Here is a 23,911-nt window from a genome sequence, read left to right on the forward strand (position 1 = left end):
TAGTACTGTAGTTGTGGTTCTGTATGTTCAGTCTGTCTACAGTACTGTAGTTGTGGTTCTGTATGTTCAGTCCGTCTACAGTACTGTAGTTGTGGTTCTGTATGTTCAGTCCGTCTACAGTACTGTAGTTGTGGTTCTGTATGTTCAGTCCGTCTACAGTACTGTAGTTGTGGTTCTGTATGTTCAGTCTGTCTACAGTACTGTAGTTGTGGTTCTGTATGTTCAGTCCGTCTACAGTACTGTAGTTGTGGTTCTGTATGTTCAGTCCGTCTACAGTACTGTAGTTGTGGTTCTGTATGTTCAGTCTGTCTACAGTACTGTAGTTGTGGTTCTGTATGTTCAGTCTGTCTACAGTACTGTAGTTGTGGTTCTGTATGTTCAGTCTGTCTGTTCAGGCTGTCTACAGTACTGTAGTTGTGGTTCTGTATGTTCAGTCCGTCTACAGTACTGTAGTTGTGGTTCTGTATGTTCAGTCCGTCTACAGTACTGTAGTTGTGGTTCTGTATGTTCAGTCTGTCTACAGTACTGTAGTTGTGGTTCTGTATGTTCAGTCTGTCTACAGTACTGTAGTTGTGGTTCTGTATGTTCAGTCTGTCTGTTCAGGCTGTCTACAGTACTGTAGTTGTGGTTCTGTATGTTCAGTCTGTCTACAGTACTGTAGTTGTGGTTATGTATGTTCAGTCCGTCTACAGTACTGTAGTTGTGGTTATGTATGTTCAGTCCGTCTACAGTACTGTAGTTGTGGTTATGTATGTTCAGTCTGTCTACAGTACTGTTACGAAATGTACAGACAGACTACCTCTACATACATGTAGACAGACTACCTCTACATAGATGTACAGACAGACTACCTCTACCTACATGTACAGACAGACTACCTCTACATACATGTACAGACAGACTACCTCTACCTACATGTGCAGACAGACTACCTCTACCTACATGTGCAGACAGACTACCTCTACCTACATGTGCAGACAGACTATCTCTACATACATGTACAGACAGACTACCTCCACCTACATGTACAGACAGACTATCTCTGTGTCTCTGTCTTTTGGAGAGCAGTGAGATATTCGCTGTAGTTTGACGGGTAGGTTGGGAGAAAAAAAGAATTGAAATACACAACAGAGACACAGGAGAGGGGGAAAGATGATGTCCTTGTCTCACCTTCATTGTCCTGAAGATAAAGATGGTTAGGAGGACAGGCCAGGCTGCATAAAAAGAAAGGACAAACAGCAAAGAGAGAGACAGAGAGAGACAGAGAGACAGAGAGAGACAAAGAGAGAGAGAGAGAGAGACAAAGAGAGAGAGAGACAAAGACAGAGAGAAAGAGAGAGAGACAGAGAGAGAGAGAGAGAGAGACAGAGAGAGAGAGAGAGAGAGAGAGAGACAAAGACAGAGAGAGACGAAGACAGAGAGAGAGAGAGAGACAAAGACAGAGAGAGAGAGACAGAAACAGAGAGACAGAGAGAGAGAGAGAGAGAGAGAGAGACAAAGACAGAGAGAGACGAAGACAGAGAGAGAGAGAGACAAAGACAGAGAGAGACAGAAACAGAGAGACAGAGAGAGTCAGAGACAGAGAGAGAGAGAAAGAGAGAGAGAGAGACAGAGAAAGACACAGAGAGAGAGACAGATATATTTTTCAGAGATATATATTTTTCATTATGTTTTTACAAACATATAGATTTACATAGCATGCATAGCATGTAGGTACATACCCCCCACAACATAACCTCCACTATGTCACCAGGACATATACAGGATACTACCCTCTACAACACTATGTCACCAGGACATATACAGGATACTACCCTCTACAACACTATGTCACCAGGACATATACAGGATACTACCCTCTACAACACTATGTCACCAGGACATATACAGGATACTACCCTCAACAACACTATGTCACCAGGACATATACAGGATACTACCCTCCACAACACTATGTCACCAGGACATATACAGGATACTACCCTCCACAACACTATGTCACCAGGACATATACAGGATACTACCCTCTACAACACTATGTCACCAGGACATATACAGGATACTACCCTCTACAACACTATGTCACCAGGACATATACAGGATACTACCCACTACAACACTATGTCACCAGGACATATACAGGATACTACCCTCTACAACACTATGTCACCAGGACATATACAGGATACTACCCTCTACAACACTATGTCACCAGGACATATACAGGATACTACCCTCCACAACACTATGTCACCAGGACATATACAGGACACTACCCTCCACAACACTATGTCACCAGGACATATACAGGATACTACCCTCTACAACACTATGTCACCAGGACATATACAGGATACTACCCTCTACAACACTATGTCACCAGGACATATACAGGATACTACCCTCCACTATGTCACCAGGACATATACAAGATACTACCCTCTACAACACTATGTCACCAGGACATATACAGGATACTACCCTCTACAACACTATGTCACCAGGACATATACAGGATACTACCCTCTATAACACTATGTCACCAGGACATATACAGGACACTACCCTCTATAACACTATGTCACCAGGACATATACAGGATACTACCCTCTACAACACTATGTCACCAGGACATATACAGGATACTACCCTCTACAACACTATGTCACCAGGACATATACAGGATACTACCCTCTACAACATAACCTTCACTATGTCACCAGGACATATACAGGATACTACCCTCTACAACACTATGTCACCAGGACATATACAGGATACTACCCTCTACAACACTATGTCACCAGGACATATACAGGATACTACCCTCTACAACACTATGTCACCAGGACATATACAGGATACTACCCTCTACAACACTATGTCACCAGGACATATACAGGATACTACCCTCCAAAACACTATGTCACCAGGACATATACAGGATACTACCCTCCACAACATAACCTTCACTATGTCACCAGGACATATACAGGATACTACCCTCTACAACACTATGTCACCAGGACATATACAGGATACTACCCTCTACAACACTATGTCACCAGGACATATACAGGATACTACCCTCTACAACACTATGTCACCAGGACATATACAGGATACTACCCTCCACAACATAACCTTCACTATGTCACCAGGACATATACAGGATACTACCCTCCACAACACTATGTCACCAGGACATATACAGGATACTACCCTCTACAACGCTATGTCACCAGGACATATACAGGATACTACCCTCTACAACGCTATGTCACCAGGACATATACAGGATACTACCCTCCACAACATAACCTTCACTATGTCACCAGGACATATACAGGATACTACCCTCCACAACACTATGTCACCAGGACATATACAGGATACTACCCACTACAACACTATGTCACCAGGACATATACAGGATACTACCCTCTACAACACTATGTCACCTGGACATATACAGGATACTACCCTCTACAACACTATGTCACCAGGACATATACAGGATACTACCCTCTACAACACTATGTCACCAGGACATATACAGGACACTACCCTCTATAACACTATGTCACCAGGACATATACAGGATACTACCCTCCACTATGTCACCAGGACATATACAGGATACTACCCTCCACTATGTCACCAGGACATATACAGGATACTACCCTCTACAACACTATGTCACCAGGACATATACAGGATACTACCCTCCACAACACTATGTCACCAGGACATATACAGGATACTACCCTCTACAACACTATGTCACCAGGACATATACAGGATACTACCCTCCACAACACTATGTCACCAGGACATATACAAGATACTACCCTCCACAACACTATGTCACCAGGACATATACAGGATGCTACCCTCTACAACACTATGTCACCAGGACATATACAGGATACTACCCTCTACAACACTATGTCACCAGGACATATACAGGATACTACCCTCTACAACACTATGTCACCAGGACATATACAGGATACTACCCTCCACAACACTATGTCACCAGGACATATACAGGATACTACCCTCCACAACACTATGTCACCAGGACATATACAGGATACTACCCTCTACAACCAGACTATCCCCTGGCACAGTGCTATATTAACCAGACCATCCCCTGGCACAGTGCTATATTAACCAGACCATCCCCTGGCACGGCACAGTGCTATATTAACCAGACCATCCCCTGGCACAGTGCTATATTAACCAGACCATCCCCTGGCATGGTGTTATATTAACCAGACCATCCCCTGGTACAGTGTTATATTAACCAGACCATCCCCTGGCACAGTGCTATATTAACCAGACCATCCCCTGGCACAGTGCTATATTAACCAGACCATCCCCTGGCATGGTGTTATATTAACCAGACCATCCCCTGGTACAGTGCTATATTAACCAGACCATCCCCTGGCATGGTGTTATATTAACCAGACCATCCCCTGGTACAGTGCTATATTAACCAGACCATCCCCTGGCACAGTGTTATATTAACCAGACCATCCCCTGGCACAGTGATATATTAACCAGACCATCCCCTGGTACAGTGCTATATTAACCAGACCATCCCCTGGTACAGTGCTATATTAACCAGACCATCCCCTGGCATGGTACAGTGCTATATTAACCAGACCATCCCCTGGCACAGTGCTATATTAACCAGACCATCCCCTGGCACGGTACAGTGTTATATTAACCAGACCATCCCCTGGTATATTAACCAGACCATCCCCTGGCACAGTGCTATATTAACCAGACCATCCCCTGGTACAGTGCTATATTAACCAGACCATCCCCTGGCACAGTGCTATATTAACCAGACCATCCCCTGGTACAGTACTATATTAACCAGACCATCCCCTGGTACAGTGCTATATTAACCAGACCATCCCCTGGCACAGTGCTATATTAACCAGACCATCCCCTGGCACAGTGCTATATTAACCAGACCATCCCCTGGCACAGTGCTATATTAACCAGACCATCCCCTGGCACAGTGTTATATTAACCAGACCATCCCCTGTTATATTAACCAGACCATCCCCTGGCACAGTGCTATATTAACCAGACCATCCCCTGGTACAGTGTTATATTAACCAGACCATCCCCTGGCACAGTGTTATATTAACCAGACCATCCCCTGGCACAGTGCTATATTAACCAGACCATCCCCTGGTACAGTGCTATATTAACCAGACCATCCCCTGGTACAGTGCTATATTAACCAGACCATCCCCTGTTATATTAACCAGACCATCCCCTGGCACAGTGCTATATTAACCAGACCATCCCCTGTTAGTGTTATATTAACCAGACCATCCCCTGTTATATTAACCAGACCATCCCCTGGTACAGTGCTATATTAACCAGACCATCCCCTGATATATTAACCAGACCATCCCCTGGTACAGTGCTATATTAACCAGACCATCCCCTGTTATATTAACCAGACCATCCCCTGCTATATTAACCAGACCATCCCCTGGTACAGTGCTATATTAACCAGACCATCCCCTGGCACAGTGCTATATTAACCAGACCATCCCCTGTTATATTAACCAGACCATCCCCTGTTATATTAACCAGACCATCCCCTGTTATATTAACCAGACCATCCCCTGGTACAGTGCTATATTAACCAGACCATCCCCTGGTACAGTGCTATATTAACCAGACCATCCCCTGGTACAGTGTTATATTAACCAGACCATCCCCTGGCACAGTGCTATATTAACCAGACCATCCCCTGGTACAGTGCTATATTAACCAGACCATCCCCTGGCACAGTGCTATATTAACCAGACCATCCCCTGGCACAGTGTTATATTAACCAGACCATCCCCTGGCACAGTGCTATATTAACCAGACCATCCCCTGGTACAGTGTTATATTAACCAGACCATCCCCTGGTACAGTGCTATATTAACCAGACCATCCCCTGGCACGGCACAGTGCTATATTAACCAGACCATCCCCTGGTACAGTGCTATATTAACCAGACCATCCCCTGGTACAGTGCTATATTAACCAGACCATCCCCTGGTACAGTGTTATATTAACCAGACCATCCCCTGGTACAGTGCTATATTAACCAGACCATCCCCTGGCACAGTGTTATATTAACCAGACCATCCCCTGGTACAGTGTTATATTAACCAGACCATCCCCTGGTACAGTGTTATATTAACCAGACCATCCCCTGGCACAGTGCTATGTTAACCAGACCATCCCCTGTTATATTAACCAGACCATCCCCTGGTACAGTGCTATATTAACCAGACCATCCCCTGGCACAGTGCTATATTAACCAGACCATCCCCTGGCACAGTGCTATGTTAACCAGACCATCCCCTGGTACAGTGCTATGTTAACACACTACGGCTCTGTTAAGAGGGTGGGGGGTGTTAACAATGGGTAGAATCTCAGGATACTAGACAACGAGGACTTTGAGTCTACAGTGAATGTGTACAAATCTGGAAGAGTAATGGTCCAATTTCCCAAACAGTTTCAGCTGGACTTTCACATTATCAAAGAGATAGCTCAGCAGGAAAGCTAACCCCACCCCGAGTGTGTCAGACCAGACGTCTTCATTTCACAACCCCACAGATGAGCAACCCCAAGCGGAAAGTCAACCTCACTTCCGTCATCATGAAGTGCTTTGAGAGACTGGTCAAGGACCATATCACCTCCACCCTACCCCCCACTCCAGTTTGATTACCGCTCCAATAGGACCACAGACGATGCAATCTCAACCACACTGCACACTGCCCTAACCCACCTGGACAACAGGAATACCTATGTCATTAAGCTCGAGACCCTGGGTCTCGACCCCGCCCTGTGCAACTGGGTCCTGGACTTCCTGACGGGCCGCTCCCAGGTGGTGAGGGTAGGTAACAACATCTCCACTCCGCTGATCCTCAACACTGGGGATATAGCACACAGCCCTCTCCTGTACTTCCTGTTCACCCATGACTGCGTGGCCATGCACGCCTCCAACTCAATCATCAAGTTTGCGGACGACACTACAGTGGTAGGCTTGATTACCAACAACGACGAGACGGCCTACAGGGAGGAGGTGAGGGCCCTCGGAGTGTGGTGTCAGGAAAATAACCTCACACTCAATGTCAACAAAACAAAGGAGATGATCGAGTCCAGCTCAACAACACCCCCTCAACCAGACCCAGACAACAGTCTATCACAACAACACCCCCTCAACCAGACAACAGTTTATCACAACAACACCCCCTCAACCAGACAACAGTCCATCACAACAACACCCCCTCAACCAGACCCAGACAACAGTCCAGCTCAACACCACCCCCTCAACCAGACCCAGACAACAGTCCAGCACAACAACACCCCCTCAACCAGACAACAGTCCAGCTCAACAACACCCCCTCAACCAGACCTGGAGAGCTGGAGGTGGAGAGACACATATCTGTACTCTGGACTGTGGTGAGACAACTACAACAGGAGAAAGAGCAGGAGCAGAACAGAGCACTAGAGGAGAGGATCAGACTGCTGGAGGAGAGGGTGAGGGGGATGGAGGAGAGGATCAGACTGCTGGAGGAGAGGGTGAGGGGGATGGAGGAGAGGGTGAGGGGGGTGGAGGAGAGGATCAGACTGCTGGAGGAGAGGGTGAGGGGGATGGAGGAGAGAGGGTGAGGGGGAGGGAGGAGAGGGTGAGGGGGATGGAGGAGAGGGTGAGGGGGACGGAGGAGAGGATCAGACTGCTGGAGGAGAGGGTGAGGGGACGGAGGAGAGGGTGAGGGGGATGGAGGAGAGGGTGAGGGGGATGGAGGAGAGGGTGAGGGGGACGGAGGAGAGGGTGAGGGGGACGGAGGAGAGGGTGAGGGGGATGGAGGAGAGGATCAGACTGCTGGAGGAGAGGGTGAGGGGGACGGAGGAGAGGGTGAGGGGATGGAGGAGAGGGTGAGGGGGATGGAGGAGAGGGTGAGGGGGACGGAGGGAGGGTGAGGGGGACGGAGGAGAGGGTGAGGGGGACGGAGGAGAGGGTGAGGGGGATGGAGGAGAGGATCAGACTGCTGGAGGAGAGGTTGGGGGATGGAGGAGAGGGTGAGGGGGACGGAGGAGAGGATCAGACTGCTGGAGGAGAGGGTGAGGGGATGGAGGAGAGGGTGAGGGGACGGAGGAGAGGGTGAGGGGGATGGAGGAGAGGGTGAGGGGGACGGAGGAGAGGATCAGACTGCTGGAGGAGAGGGTGAGGGGGGACGGAGGAGAGGGTGAGGGGATGGAGGAGAGGGTGAGGGGATGGAGGAGAGGGTGAGGGGGACGGAGGAGAGGATCAGACTGCTGGAGGAGAGGGTGAGGGGGACGGAGGAGAGGGTGAGGGGGATGGAGGAGAGGGTGAGGGGGGATGGAGGAGAGGATGAGGGGGATGGAGGAGAGGGTGAGGGGATGGAGGAGAGGGTGAGGGGACGGAGGAGAGGTTGAGGGGGATGGAGGAGAGGGTGAGGGGGATGGAGGAGAGGGTGAGGGGGATGGAGGAGAGGGTGAGGGGACGGAGGAGAGGATCAGACTGCTGGAGGAGAGGGTGAGGGGGACGGAGGAGAGGGTGAGGGGGATGGAGGAGAGGGTGAGGGGGATGGAGGAGAGGATGAGGGGGATGGAGGAGAGGGTGAGGGGGATGGAGGAGAGGGTGAGGGGGACGGAGGAGAGGTTGAGGGGGATGGAGGAGAGGGTGAGGGGGATGGAGGAGAGGGTGAGGGGGATGGAGGAGAGGGTGAGGGGGACGGAGGAGAGGATCAGACTGCTGGAGGAGAGGGTGAGGGGGATGGAGGAGAGGGTGAGGGGGATGGAGGAGAGGGTGAGGGGGACGGAGGAGAGGATCAGACTGCTGGAGGAGAGGGTGAGGGGGATGGAGGAGAGGGTGAGGGGGACGGAGGAGAGGGTCAGACTGCTGGAGGAGAGGGTGAGGGGGATGGAGGAGAGGGTGAGGGGACGGAGGAGAGGGTGAGGGGACGGAGGAGAGGGTGAGGGGGATGGAGGAGAGGATCAGACTGCTGGAGGAGAGGGTGAGGGGGATGGAGGAGAGGGTGAGGGGGACGGAGGAGAGGGTGAGGGGGATGGAGGAGAGGATCAGACTGCTGGAGGAGAGGGTGAGGGGGATGGAGGAGAGGGTGAGGGGGACGGAGGAGAGGGTGAGGGGGATGGAGGAGAGGGTGAGGGGGATGGAGGAGAGGATCAGACTGCTGGAGGAGAGGGTGAGGGGGATGGAGGAGAGGGTGAGGGGGACGGAGGAGAGGGTGAGGGGATGGAGGAGAGGATCAGACTGCTGGAGGAGAGGGTGAGGGGGATGGAGGAGAGGGTGAGGGGGACGGAGGAGAGGGTGAGGGGGAGGGAGGAGAGGGTGAGGGGGATGGAGGAGAGGGTGAGGGGGTGGAGGAGAGGATCAGACTGCTGGAGGAGAGGGTGAGGGGATGGAGGAGAGGGTGAGGGGATGGAGGAGAGGGTGAGGGGGAGGGAGGAGAGGGTGAGGGGGATGGAGGAGAGGGTGAGGGGGGTGGAGGAGAGGATCAGACTGCTGGAGGAGAGGGTGAGGGGGACGGAGGAGAGGGTGAGGGGAGGGAGGAGAGGGTGAGGGGGATGGAGGAGAGGGTGAGGGGAGGGAGGAGAGGGTGAGGGGGATGGAGGAGAGGATCAGACTGCTGGAGGAGAGGTTGAGGGGGATGGAGGAGAGGGTGAGGGGGGTGGAGGAGAGGATCAGACTGCTGGAGGAGAGGGTGAGGGGGATGGAGGAGAGGGTGAGGGGGAGGGAGGAGAGGGTGAGGGGGATGGAGGAGAGGGTGAGGGGACGGAGGAGAGGATCAGACTGCTGGAGGAGAGGGTGAGGGGGACGGAGGAGAGGGTGAGGGGGATGGAGGAGAGGGTGAGGGGGATGGAGGAGAGGGTGAGGGGACGGAGGAGAGGGTGAGGGGGACGGAGGAGAGGGTGAGGGGGATGGAGGAGAGGATCAGACTGCTGGAGGAGAGGGTGAGGGGGACGGAGGAGAGGGTGAGGGGGATGGAGGAGAGGGTGAGGGGGATGGAGGAGAGGGTGAGGGGGACGGAGGAGAGGGTGAGGGGACGGAGGAGAGGGTGAGGGGGACGGAGGAGAGGGTGAGGGGGATGGAGGAGAGGATCAGACTGCTGGAGGAGAGGTTGGGGGGATGGAGGAGAGGGTGAGGGGGACGGAGGAGAGGATCAGACTGCTGGAGGAGAGGGTGAGGGGGATGGAGGAGAGGGTGAGGGGGACGGAGGAGAGGGTGAGGGGGATGGAGGAGAGGGTGAGGGGGACGGAGGAGAGGATCAGACTGCTGGAGGAGAGGGTGAGGGGGATGGAGGAGAGGGTGAGGGGGACGGAGGAGAGGGTGAGGGGATGGAGGAGAGGGTGAGGGGATGGAGGAGAGGGTGAGGGGGACGGAGGAGAGGATCAGACTGCTGGAGGAGAGGGTGAGGGGACGGAGGAGAGGGTGAGGGGGATGGAGGAGAGGGTGAGGGGGATGGAGGAGAGGATGAGGGGATGGAGGAGAGGGTGAGGGGGATGGAGGAGAGGGTGAGGGGGACGGAGGAGAGGTTGAGGGGGATGGAGGAGAGGGTGAGGGGATGGAGGAGAGGGTGAGGGGGATGGAGGAGAGGGTGAGGGGGACGGAGGAGAGGATCAGACTGCTGGAGGAGAGGGTGAGGGGATGGAGGAGAGGGTGAGGGGGATGGAGGAGAGGGTGAGGGGGACGGAGGAGAGGATCAGACTGCTGGAGGAGAGGGTGAGGGGGATGGAGGAGAGGGTGAGGGGGACGGAGGAGAGGGTCAGACTGCTGGAGGAGAGGGTGAGGGGGATGGAGGAGAGGGTGAGGGGACGGAGGAGAGGGTGAGGGGGACGGAGGAGAGGGTGAGGGGGATGGAGGAGAGGATCAGACTGCTGGAGGAGAGGGTGAGGGGGATGGAGGAGAGGGTGAGGGGGACGGAGGAGAGGGTGAGGGGATGGAGGAGAGGATCAGACTGCTGGAGGAGAGGGTGAGGGGATGGAGGAGAGGGTGAGGGGGACGGAGGAGAGGGTGAGGGGGATGGAGGAGAGGGTGAGGGGGATGGAGGAGAGGATCAGACTGCTGGAGGAGAGGGTGAGGGGATGGAGGAGAGGGTGAGGGGGACGGAGGAGAGGGTGAGGGGGGATGGAGGAGAGGATCAGACTGCTGGAGGAGAGGGTGAGGGGGATGGAGGAGAGGGTGAGGGGGACGGAGGAGAGGGTGAGGGGAGGGAGGAGAGGGTGAGGGGATGGAGGAGAGGGTGAGGGGGTGGAGGAGAGGATCAGACTGCTGGAGGAGAGGGTGAGGGGGATGGAGGAGAGGGTGAGGGGGATGGAGGGAGAGGGTGAGGGGGAGGGAGGAGAGGGTGAGGGGGATGGAGGAGAGGGTGAGGGGGTGGAGGAGAGGATCAGACTGCTGGAGGAGAGGGTGAGGGGGACGGAGGGAGAGGGTGAGGGGGAGGGAGGAGAGGGTGAGGGGATGGAGGAGAGGGTGAGGGGGGAGGGAGGAGAGAGGGTGAGGGGGATGGAGGAGAGGATCAGACTGCTGGAGGAGAGGTTGAGGGGGATGGAGGAGAGGGTGAGGGGGACGGAGGAGAGGGTGAGGGGACGGAGGAGAGGGTGAGGGGATGGAGGAGAGGATCAGACTGCTGGAGGAGAGGGTGAGGGGATGGAGGAGAGGGTGAGGGGAGGGAGGAGAGGGTGAGGGGGTGGAGGAGAGGATCAGACTGCTGGAGGAGAGGGTGAGGGGGATGGAGGAGAGGGTGAGGGGGAGGGAGGAGAGGGTGAGGGGGATGGAGGAGAGGGTGAGGGGGATGGAGGAGAGGGTGAGGGGGTGGAGGAGAGGATCAGACTGCTGGAGGAGAGGGTGAGGGGGACGGAGGAGAGGGTGAGGGGATGGAGGAGAGGGTGAGGGGGATGGAGGAGAGGATCAGACTGCTGGAGGAGAGGGTGAGGGGACGGAGGAGAGGGTGAGGGGGACGGAGGAGAGGGTGAGGGGGGTGGAGGAGAGGATCAGACTGCTGGAGGAGAGGTTGAGGGGGACGGAGGAGAGGGTGAGGGGATGGAGGAGAGGGTGAGGGGGATGGAGGAGAGGGTGAGGGGGATGGAGGAGAGGATCAGACTGCTGGAGGAGAGGGTGAGGGGGACGGAGGAGAGGGTGAGGGGGACGGAGGAGAGGGTGAGGGGGACGGAGGAGAGGATCAGACTGCTGGAGGAGAGGGTGAGGGGATGGAGGAGAGGGGAGGGGATGGAGGAGAGGGTGAGGGGGATGGAGGAGAGGGTGAGGGGGTGGAGGAGAGGATCAGACTGCTGGAGGAGAGGGTGAGGGGATGGAGGAGAGGGTGAGGGGGACGGAGGAGAGGATCAGACTGCTGGAGGAGAGGGGGAGGGAGGAGAGGGTGAGGGGGTGGAGGAGAGGGGAGGGAGGAGAGGGTGAGGGGGATGGAGGAGAGGGTGAGGGGGTGGAGGAGAGGATCAGACTGCTGGAGGAGAGGGTGAGGGGGATGGAGGAGAGGGTGAGGGGGACGGAGGAGAGGGTGAGGGGGATGGAGGAGAGGGTGAGGGGGACGGAGGAGAGGATCAGACTGCTGGAGGAGAGGGTGAGGGGGACGGAGGAGAGGGTGAGGGGATGGAGGAGAGGGTGAGGGGGACGGAGGAGAGGGTGAGGGGGATGGAGGAGAGGATCAGACTGCTGGAGGAGAGGGTGAGGGGATGGAGGAGAGGGTGAGGGGGACGGAGGAGAGGGTGAGGGGGACGGAGGAGAGGGTGAGGGGATGGAGGAGAGGGTGAGGGGGATGGAGGAGAGGATCAGACTGCTGGAGGAGAGGGTGAGGGGACGGAGGAGAGGGTGAGGGGGATGGAGGAGAGGATCAGACTGCTGGAGGAGAGGGTGAGGGGGATGGAGGAGAGGGTGAGGGGGACGGAGGAGAGGGTGAGGGGGACGGAGGAGAGGGTGAGGGGGATGGAGGAGAGGATCAGACTGCTGGAGGAGAGGGTGAGGGGATGGAGGAGAGGGTGAGGGGGACGGAGGAGAGGGTGAGGGGGACGGAGGAGAGGGTGAGGGGGACGGAGGAGAGGATCAGACTGCTGGAGGAGAGGGTGAGGGGGATGGAGGAGAGGGGGAGGGGGATGGAGGAGAGGGTGAGGGGGGATGGAGGAGAGGGTGAGGGGGTGGAGGAGAGGATCAGACTGCTGGAGGAGAGGGTGAGGGGGATGGAGGAGAGGGTGAGGGGGACGGAGGAGAGGATCAGACTGCTGGAGGAGAGGGGGAGGGAGGAGAGGGTGAGGGGGTGGAGGAGAGGGGAGGGAGGAGAGGGTGAGGGGGATGGAGGAGAGGGTGAGGGGGTGGAGGAGAGGATCAGACTGCTGGAGGAGAGGGTGAGGGGATGGAGGAGAGGGTGAGGGGGACGGAGGAGAGGGTGAGGGGATGGAGGAGAGGGTGAGGGGGACGGAGGAGAGGATCAGACTGCTGGAGGAGAGGGTGAGGGGACGGAGGAGAGGGTGAGGGGGATGGAGGAGAGGGTGAGGGGACGGAGGAGAGGGTGAGGGGATGGAGGAGAGGATCAGACTGCTGGAGGAGAGGGTGAGGGGGATGGAGGAGAGGGTGAGGGGGACGGAGGAGAGGGTGAGGGGGACGGAGGAGAGGGTGAGGGGGATGGAGGAGAGGGTGAGGGGGATGGAGGAGAGGATCAGACTGCTGGAGGAGAGGGTGAGGGGACGGAGGAGAGGGTGAGGGGGATGGAGGAGAGGGTGAGGGGACGGAGGAGAGGGTGAGGGGGATGGAGGAGAGGATCAGACTGCTGGAGGAGAGGGTGAGGGGGATGGAGGAGAGGGTGAGGGGACGGAGGAGAGGGTGAGGGGATGGAGGAGAGGGTGAGGGGGATGGAGGGAGAGGGTGAGGGGGATGGAGGAGAGGGTGAGGGGGACGGAGGAGAGGGTGAGGGGGATGGAGGAGAGGGTGAGGGGGACGGAGGAGAGGGTGAGGGGGATGGAGGAGAGGATCAGACTGCTGGAGGAGAGGGTGAGGGGACGGAGGAGAGGGTGAGGGGATGGAGGAGAGGGTGAGGGGGATGGAGGAGAGGATCAGACTGCTGGAGGAGAGGGTGAGGGGATGGAGGAGAGGGTGAGGGGGACGGAGGAGAGGGTGAGGGGGTGGAGGAGAGGATCAGACTGCTGGAGGAGAGGTTGAGGGGGATGGAGGAGAGGGTGAGGGGGACGGAGGAGAGGGTGAGGGGGATGGAGGAGAGGATCAGACTGCTGGAGGAGAGGGTGAGGGGACGGAGGAGAGGGTGAGGGGACGGAGGAGAGGTTGAGGGGGATGGAGGAGAGGGTGAGGGGGATGGAGGAGAGGATCAGACTGCTGGAGGAGAGGGTGAGGGGGATGGAGGAGAGGTTGAGGGGATGGAGGAGAGGGTGAGGGGGATGGAGGAGAGGGTGAGGGGGGATGGAGGAGAGGGTGAGGGGGATGGAGGAGAGGGTGAGGGGGATGGAGGAGAGGGTGAGGGGGATGGAGGAGAGGATCAGACTGCTGGAGGAGAGGGTGAGGGGGATGGAGGAGAGGGTGAGGGGGACAGAGGAGAGGGTGAGGGGGACGGAGGAGAGGGTGAGGGGACGGAGGAGAGGTTGAGGGGGATGGAGGAGAGGGTGAGGGGGATGGAGGAGAGGATCAGACTGCTGGAGGAGAGGGTGAGGGGGATGGAGGAGAGGGTGAGGGGGACGGAGGAGAGGGGGAGGGAGGAGAGGGTGAGGGGGATGGAGGAGAGGATCAGACTGCTGGAGGAGAGGGTGAGGGGGATGGAGGAGAGGGTGAGGGGGACGGAGGAGAGGGTGAGGGGACGGAGGAGAGGGTGAGGGGACGGAGGAGAGGGTGAGGGGGACGGAGGAGAGGGTGAGGGGGAGGAGGAGAGGGTGAGGGGGACGGAGGAGAGGGTGAGGGGGAGGGAGGAGAGGGTGAGGGGGATGGAGGAGAGGATGAGGGGATGGAGGAGAGGATCAGACTGCTGGAGGAGAGGGTGAGGGGGATGGAGGAGAGGGTGAGGGGACGGAGGAGAGGGTGAGGGGGATGGAGGAGAGGTTGAGGGGGATGGAGGAGAGGATCAGACTGCTGGAGGAGAGGGAGAGGGGAATGGAGGAGAGGGTGAGGGGATGGAGGAGAGGGTGAGGGGATGGAGGAGAGGGTGAGGGGGATGGAGGAGAGGGTGAGGGGGATGGAGGAGAGGATCAGACTGCTGGAGGAGAGGGTGAGGGGGATGGAGGAGAGGGTGAGGGGGATGGAGGAGAGGATCAGACTGCTGGAGGAGAGGTTGAGGGGGATGGAGGAGAGGGTGAGGGGACGGAGGAGAGGGTGAGGGGGATGGAGGAGAGGGTGAGGGGACGGAGGAGAGGGTGAGGGGGACGGAGGAGAGGGTGAGGGGACGGAGGAGAGGGGGAGGGAGGAGAGGGTGAGGGGGATGGAGGAGAGGATCAGACTGCTGGAGGAGAGGGTGAGGGGGAAGGAGGAGAGGGTGAGGGGGAGGGAGGAGAGGGTGAGGGGGATGGAGGAGAGGATCAGACTGCTGGAGGAGAGGGTGAGGGGATGGAGGAGAGGTTGAGGGGATGGAGGAGAGGATCAGACTGCTGGAGGAGAGGAGAGGGAATGGAGGAGAGGGTGAGGGGATGGAGGAGAGGGTGAGGGGGATGGAGGAGAGGGTGAGGGGGATGGAGGAGAGGGTGAGGGGGATGGAGGAGAGGATCAGACTGCTGGAGGAGAGGGTGAGGGGGATGGAGGAGAGGGTGAGGGGGATGGAGGAGAGGATCAGACTGCTGGAGGAGAGGTTGAGGGGGATGGAGGAGAGGGTGAGGGGGGACGGAGGAGAGGGTGAGGGGGATGGAGGAGAGGGTGAGGGGACGGAGGAGAGGGTGAGGGGGACGGAGGAGAGGGTGAGGGGACGGAGGAGAGGGGGAGGGAGGAGAGGGTGAGGGGGATGGAGGAGAGGATCAGACTGCTGGAGGAGAGGGTGAGGGGGAAGGAGGAGAGGGTGAGGGGGAGGGAGGAGAGGGTGAGGGGGATGGAGGAGAGGATCAGACTGCTGGAGGAGAGGGTGAGGGGGATGGAGGAGAGGGGAGGGGGATGGAGGAGAGGGTGAGGGGATGGAGGAGAGGATCAGACTGCTGGAGGAGAGGGTGAGGGGAAGGAGGAGAGGGTGAGGGGGAGGGAGGAGAGGGTGAGGGGGATGGAGGAGAGGATCAGACTGCTGGAGGAGAGGGTGAGGGGGACGGAGGAGTGGGGGAGGGGACGGAGGAGAGGATCAGACTGCTGGAGGAGAGGTTGAGGGGGATGGAGGAGAGGGTGAGGGGGATGGAGGAGAGGATCAGACTGCTGGAGGAGAGGGTGAGGGGGATGGAGGAGAGGTTGAGGGGGATGGAGGAGAGGATCAGACTGCTGGAGGAGAGGGTGAGGGGACGGAGGAGTGGGGGAGGGGGACGGAGGAGAGGGGGAGGGAGGAGAGGGTGAGGGGGATGGAGGAGAGGATCAGACTGCTGGAGGAGAGGGTGAGGGGGATGGAGGAGAGGGTGAGGGGACGGAGGAGAGGGTGAGGGGGGACGGAGGAGAGGGTGAGGGGACGGAGGAGAGGGTGAGGGGGACGGAGGAGAGGGGTGGGGGAGGGAGGAGAGGGTGAGGGGGACGGAGGAGAGGGTGAGGGGGAGGGAGGAGAGGGTGAGGGGGATGGAGGAGAGGATGAGGGGGATGGAGGAGAGGATCAGACTGCTGGAGGAGAGGGTGAGGGGGATGGAGGAGAGGGTGAGGGGGACGGAGGAGAGGGTGAGGGGGATGGAGGAGAGGTTGAGGGGGATGGAGGAGAGGATCAGACTGCTGGAGGAGAGGGAGAGGGGAATGGAGGAGAGGGTGAGGGGATGGAGGAGAGGGTGAGGGGATGGAGGAGAGGGTGAGGGGGATGGAGGAGAGGGTGAGGGGGATGGAGGAGAGGATCAGACTGCTGGAGGAGAGGGTGAGGGGGATGGAGGAGAGGGTGAGGGGGATGGAGGAGAGGATCAGACTGCTGGAGGAGAGGTTGAGGGGGATGGAGGAGAGGGTGAGGGGGACGGAGGAGAGGGTGAGGGGGATGGAGGAGAGGGTGAGGGGACGGAGGAGAGGGTGAGGGGGACGGAGGAGAGGGTGAGGGGGACGGAGGAGAGGGGGAGGGAGGAGAGGGTGAGGGGGATGGAGGAGAGGATCAGACTGCTGGAGGAGAGGGTGAGGGGAAGGAGGAGAGGGTGAGGGGAGGGAGGAGAGGGTGAGGGGATGGAGGAGAGGATCAGACTGCTGGAGGAGAGGGTGAGGGGATGGAGGAGAGGTTGAGGGGGATGGAGGAGAGGATCAGACTGCTGGAGGAGAGGTTGAGGGGGATGGAGGAGAGGTTGAGGGGGATGGAGGAGAGGATCAGACTGCTGGAGGAGAGGTTGAGGGGGATGGAGGAGAGGATCAAGATGATCCAAGATGGCGTAGCAGTCGGACGTCTTGTTGTGTCGTGTCCCTTGTATATATCGTTAAAAAAATGTAAACATATTTTTCTTCGCATATCTTTTAAAACATTTTGCTAAACCTCAACTTCTAAATACTCTCCTGCAACCCGCCTCACCTCACCTCACCTCACCCACCCACCCACCCACCCACCCACCCACCCACCTCACCCAATGTAGCTATTTTCTCTAAAGTATTTATATCTACTTTGGATCCGGAACCCCTCAACTGAAGCTAGCCAGCTAGCTATCAGTCAGCAAACCATTGCTAGCGGTCTTCAGCTAACCTTTAGCTCGGAAAGCTCTCGCCAGTTCGAACAACGCGACTCTAACCAGAGCATAACGGACCTATTATTTTTTTATCCCCGGATTCCCACCGGTTTCCCACCGCAAACGGAACATTTTCAGCTGGATTCTTCACAACTAACCGCAACCCCGGATGATTACTCCTGGCTAGCGTTTCCACCCACTTAGCTTGAAGCTAGCCCGGCCAGAGCTCCTGTTGCTACCACCGAAGCATACTCCTGGGCTACAATATCCGGACCCACGACCGGTCTATCGATGTCACCGCATGAAGAGGAATAAACAGACTCGCCCCATCGCGACGTCCCCCAAAGGCTAACTTTCTAGCCCTTGCTATCTCCTTGCTTGCTAATTCGGCCTGCTAACTGCTAGCTTGTTTAGCCCCGGTCCGCTAACTGCTACCTTGTTTAGCCCTGGCCTACTAACTGTTAGCTTGTTAGCACAGGCCTGCTAACCGTCTGAATCGCCGCGTAATTTGTTTATACCTTCCGGTAACCTGCCTCACCCAATGTGATTCGGAATCGCTATTATTTTAAATTTTTAGAACACACTCAAGAACCTCCAGAAGCTAACCAGCTAACTAGCTACAAGCTATTTAGTCATTGTTAGCCACTGCTAGCGGCTTTTACCTTTTGTACAGCCAGACAGTTTTTTAAACCTGGATAACACTCGCCAGTCCAGCTTCCCTGCCCCATCCACCGCTGCCCCCCTGGACACTGATCACTTGGCTACATAGCTGATGCATGCTGGACTGTCCATTTAATCACGGTACTCCATTCTGCTTGTTTATGTTTTATCTGTCGGCCGCACTCAGGCTCTGTGTGTAGTTAATCCGACCCTCCCTGCCTAGTCAACGCCATTTTACCTGCTGTTGTTGTGCTAGCTGATTAGCTGTTGTTGTCTCACCTACTGTTTTAGCTACTGTTTTAGCTAGCTCTCCCAATTCAACACCTGTGATTACTGTATGCGTCGCTGTATGTCTCTCTCAAATGTCAATATGCCTGGTATACTGTTGTTCAGGTTAGTTATCATTGTTTTAGTTTACAATGGAGCCCCTAGTTCCACTCTTCATACCCCTGATACCTCCTTTGTCCCACCTCCCACACATGCGGTGACCTCACCCATTACAACCAGCATGTCCAGAGATACAACCTCTCTCATCATCACCCAGTGCCTGGGCTTACCTCCGCTGTACCCGCACCCTACCATACCCCTGTCTGCGCATTATGCCCTGAATATATTCTACCATGCCCAGAAACCTGCTCCTCTTATTCTCTGTCCCCAACGCTCTAGGCGACCAGTTTTGATAGCCTTTAGCCTCACCCTCATACTACTCCTCCTCTGTTCCGCGGGTGATGTGGAGGTAAACCCAGGCCCTGCATGTCCCCAGGCACCCTCATTTGTTGACTTCTGTGATCGAAAAAGCCTTGGTTTCATGCATGTCAACATCAGAAGCCTCCTCCCTAAGTTTGTTTTACTCACTGCTTTAGCACACTCTGCAACCCTGATGTCCTTGCCGTGTCTGAATCCTGGCTCAGGAAGGCCACCAAAAATTCTGAGATTTCCATACCCAACTATAACATCTTCCGTCAAGATAGAACCGCCAAAGGGGGAGGAGTTGCAGTCTACTGCAGAGATAGCCTGCAAAGTAATGTCATACTTTCCAGGTCCATACCCAAACAGTTCGAACTACTAATTTTGAAAATTACTCTCTCCAGAAATAAGTCTCTCACTGTTGCCGCCTGCTACCGACCCCCCTCAGCCCCCAGCTGTGCCCTGGACACCATTTGTGAATTGATCGCCCCCCATCTAGCTTCAGAGTTTGTTCTGTTAGGTGACCTAAACTGGGATATACTTAACACCCCAGCAGTCCTACAATCTAAGCTAGATGCCCTCAATCTCACACAAATCATCAAGGAACCCACCAGGTACAACCCTAACTCTGTAAACAAGGGCACCCTCATAGACGTCATCCTGACCAACTGGCCCTCCAAATACACCTCCGCTGTCTTCAACCAGGATCTCAGCGATCACTGCCTCATTGCCTGTATACGCTACGGAGCCGCAGTCAAACGACCACCCCTCATCACTGTCAAACGCTCCCTAAAACACTTCTGTGAGCAGGCCTTTCTAATCGACCTGGCCCGGGTATCCTGGAAGGACATTGACCTCATCCCGTCAGTTGAGGATGCCTGGTCATTCTTTAAAAGTAACTTCCTCACCATTTTAGATAAGCATGCTCCATTCAAAAAATGCAGAACTAAGAACAGATATAGCCCTTGGTTCACTCCAGACCTGACTGCCCTCGACCAGCACAAAAACATCCTGTGGCAGACTGCAATAGCATCGAATAGTCCCCGCGATATGCAACTGTTCAGGGAAGTCAGGAACCAATACACGCAGTCAGTCAGGAAAGCTAAGGCCAGCTTCTTCAGGCAGAAGTTTGTAGCTCCAACTCCAAAAAGTTCTGGGACACTGTGAAGTCCATGGAGAACAAGAGCACCTCCTCCCAGCTGCCCACTGCACTGAGGCTAGGTAACACGGTCACCACCGATAAATCCATGATTATCGAAAACTTCAACAAGCATTTCTCAACGGCTGGCCATGCCTTCCGCCTGGCTACTCCAACCTCGGCCAACAGCTCCGCCCCCCGCAGCTACTCGCCCAAGCCTCTCCAGGTTCTCCTTTACCCAAATCCAGATAGCAGATGTTCTGAAAGAGCTGCAAAACCTGGACCCGTACAAATCAGCTGGGCTTGACAATCTGGACCCTCTATTTCTGAAACTATCCGCCGCCATTGTCGCAACCCCTATTACCAGCCTGTTCAAACTCTCTTTCATATCATCTGAGATCCCCAAGGATTGGAAAGCCACCGCAGTCATCCCCCTCTTCAAAGGGGGAGACACCCTGGACCCAAACTGTTACAGACCTATATCCATCCTGCCCTGCCTATCTAAGGTCTTCGAAAGCCAAGTCAACAAACAGGTCACTGACCATCTCGAATCCCACTGTACCTTCTCCGCTGTGCAATCTGGTTTCCGAGCCGGTCACGGGTGCACCTCAGCCACGCTCAAGGTACTAAACCATATATATACATATCATAACCGCCATCGATAAAAGACAGTACTGTGCAGCCGTCTTCATCGACCTCGCCAAGGCTTTCGACTCTGTCAATCACCATATTCTTATCGGCAGACTCAATAGCCTCGGTTTCTCGGATGACTGCCTTGCCTGGTTCACCAATTACTTTGCAGACAGAGTTCAGTGTGTCAAATCGGAGGGCATGCTGTCCGGTCCTCTGGCAGTCTCTATGGGGGTGCCACAGGGTTCAATTCTCGGGCCGACTCTTTTCTCTGTATATATCAATGATGTTGCTCTTGCTGCGGGTGATTCCCTGATCCACCTCTACGCAGACGACACCATTCTATATACTTTCGGCCCGTCATTGGACACTGTGCTATCTAACCTCCAAACGAGCTTCAATGCCATACAACACTCCTTCCGTGGCCTCCAACTGCTCTTAAACGCTAGTAAAACCAAATGCATGCTTTTCAACAGTTTGCTGCCTGCACCCGCACGCCTGACCAGCATCACCACCCTGGATGGTTCCGACCTTGAATATGTGGACATCTATAAGTACCTAGGTGTCTGGCTAGACTGTAAACTCTCCTTCCAGACTCATATCAAACATCTCCAATCGAAAATCAAATCAAGAGTCGGCTTTCTATTCCGCAACAAAGCCTCCTTCACTCACGCCGCCACTTACCCTAGTAAAACTGACTATCCTACCAATCCTCGACTTCGGCGATGTCATCTACAAAATTGCTTCCAACACTCTACTCAGCAAACTGGATGCAGTCTATCATAGTGCCATCCGTTTTGTCACCAAAGCACCTTATACCACCCACCACTGCGACTTGTATGCTCTAGTCGGCTGGCCCTCGCTACATATTCGTCGCCAGACCCACTGGCTCCAGCTCATCTACAAGTCCATGCTAGGTAAAGCTCCGCCTTATCTCAGTTCACTGGTCACGATGGCAACACCCATCCGTAGCACGCGCTCCAGCAGGTGTATCTCACTGATCATCCCTAAAGCCAATACCTCATTTGGCCGCCTTTCGTTCCAGTTCTCTGCTGCCTGTGACTGGAACGAATTGCAAAAATCGCTGAAGTTGGAGACTTTTATCTCCCTCACCAACTTCAAACATCAGCTATCTGAGCAGCTAACCGATCGCTGCAGCTGTACATAGTCTATTGGTAAATAGCCCACCTATTTTCACCTACCTCATCCCCATACTGTTTTTATTTATTTACTTTTCTGCTCTTTTGCACACCAATATCTCTACCTGTACATGACCATCTGATCATGTATCACTCCAGTGTTAATCTGCAAAATTGTAATTATTCGCCTACGTCCTCATGCCTTTTGCACACATTGTATATAGACTCCCCCTTTTTTTCTACTGTGTTATTGACTTGTTAATTGTTTACTCCATGTGTAACTCTGTGTTGTCTGTTCACACTGCTATGCTTTATCTTGGCCAGGTCGCAGTTGCAAATGAGAACTTGTTCTCAACTAGCCTACCTGGTTAAATAAAGGTGAAATTAAAAATTAAAAAATTAAATCAGACTGCTGGAGGAGAGGGTGAGGGGGACGGAGGAGAGGGTGAGGAAGGATGGCGTGTGACAGAGAACAACCCACTAGAGAGGTGGCCACCCCTGCAGTGAAGCCAGCAGAACAGCCCACCTCACCTCACTGACTACTACACCACTGGAAACCTGTAGGCTAAACAGCGCTTGATTTAAAGTCAGGTGTCCAGACCAGATGCTAACATAATCTGCCCTTCCTGGATAAATACAGGCTCCATGATATATATTTATTCCTGGATAAATAGAAGCTACATGATATATATTTATTCCTGGATAAATAGAGGCTACCTGATATATATTTATTCCTGGATAAATAGAGGCTACCTGATATATATTTATTCCTGGATAAATACAGGCTACCTGATATATATTTATTCCTGGATAAATACAGGCTACCTGACATATTCAGTGCCTTGCGAAAGTATTCGGCCCCCTTGAACTTTGCAACCTTTTGCCACATTTCAGGCTTCAAACATAAAGATATAAAACTGTATTTTTTTGTGAAGAATCAACAACAAGTGGGACACAATCATGAAGTGGAACGACATTTATTGGATATTTCAAACTTTTTTAACAAATCAAAAACTGAAAAATTGGGCGTGCAAAATTATTCAGCCCCTTTACTTTCAGTGCAGCAAACTCTCTCCAGAAGTTCAGTGAGGATCTCTGAATGATCCAATGTTGACCTAAATGACTAATGATGATAAATACAATCCACCTGTGTGTAATCAAGTCTCCGTATAAATGCACATGCACTGTGATAGTCTCAGAGGTGCACTACAAATGGCACACTATTCCCCATAGGGCTCTGGGCAGACGAAGTGCACTACAAATGTTACCTTATTCCCCATAGGGCTCTGGGCAGAAGTAGTGTACTACAAATGGAACATGTTGCTGTGTTAGTTACCTTGGTGAACTCTGAGTTCTGTAGGTTGGCCTCGGGGCACCAGCGCCCCCCCAGAGCCGTCAACATGGCACATTCCTGCAGATCTGCTTCTTGTTTAGTGGCTGGTTGGGGGTTGGGTAGTACCACTGTGGCAGGGTCTGCACCACGCAGCTGGATGCCTCGGAGGAGGAGGTGACAGGCTTCTAGATCAGCCTCCCAGATATGCTGCAGAGGGGGACAGCCACAACTACAGAGAGAGACAAGCCATCATCATATACACAGACATCATCTCTCTCTCTCTCTCTCTCTCTCTCTCTCTCTCTCTCTCTCTCTCTCTCTCTCTCTCTCTCTGTGTCTCTCTCTCCCTGTCTCTGTCTCTCTGTCTCTGTCTCTCTCTCTCTCTATGTGTGCGTATCTCTGTCTCTCTCTCTCTCTATTGATCTCTCTATGTCTCTCTCTCTCTCTCTGTGTCTCTCTCTCTCTGTGTCTCTCTCTCTCTGTGTCTCTCTCTCT

The 23,911-nt window shown here is 54.6% G+C and overlaps 1 protein-coding gene across 4 annotated transcripts in view; it reads right to left on the bottom strand.

Moving 5' to 3' along the window:
- The window catches only part of disc1 (DISC1 scaffold protein), a 161,961-nt gene that overhangs the window by 19,902 nt on the left and 118,148 nt on the right, over window positions 1-23,911 (bottom strand). The window contains exons 11-12 of one of the 4 annotated variants that reach the window (XR_010463561.1): window positions 23,420-23,645; window positions 1,171-1,214 (exon numbers count right to left, since the gene is read on the bottom strand). Coding sequence is in view for 3 of the 4 variants with exons in the window: in XM_065016618.1 (XP_064872690.1) it covers window positions 23,420-23,645 (226 nt within the window). In the remaining variant the exon portion in view is untranslated. Of the gene's footprint in view, window positions 1-1,170; window positions 1,215-23,419; window positions 23,646-23,911 lie in introns of those variants that run through there. The other 3 variants (XM_065016618.1, XM_065016620.1, XM_065016619.1) reach the window with 3 other exon arrangements.

The sequence above is a fragment of the Oncorhynchus nerka genome, unplaced genomic scaffold, assembly GCF_034236695.1.
Source record: "Oncorhynchus nerka isolate Pitt River unplaced genomic scaffold, Oner_Uvic_2.0 unplaced_scaffold_946, whole genome shotgun sequence".
NCBI lineage: Eukaryota > Metazoa > Chordata > Actinopteri > Salmoniformes > Salmonidae > Oncorhynchus > Oncorhynchus nerka.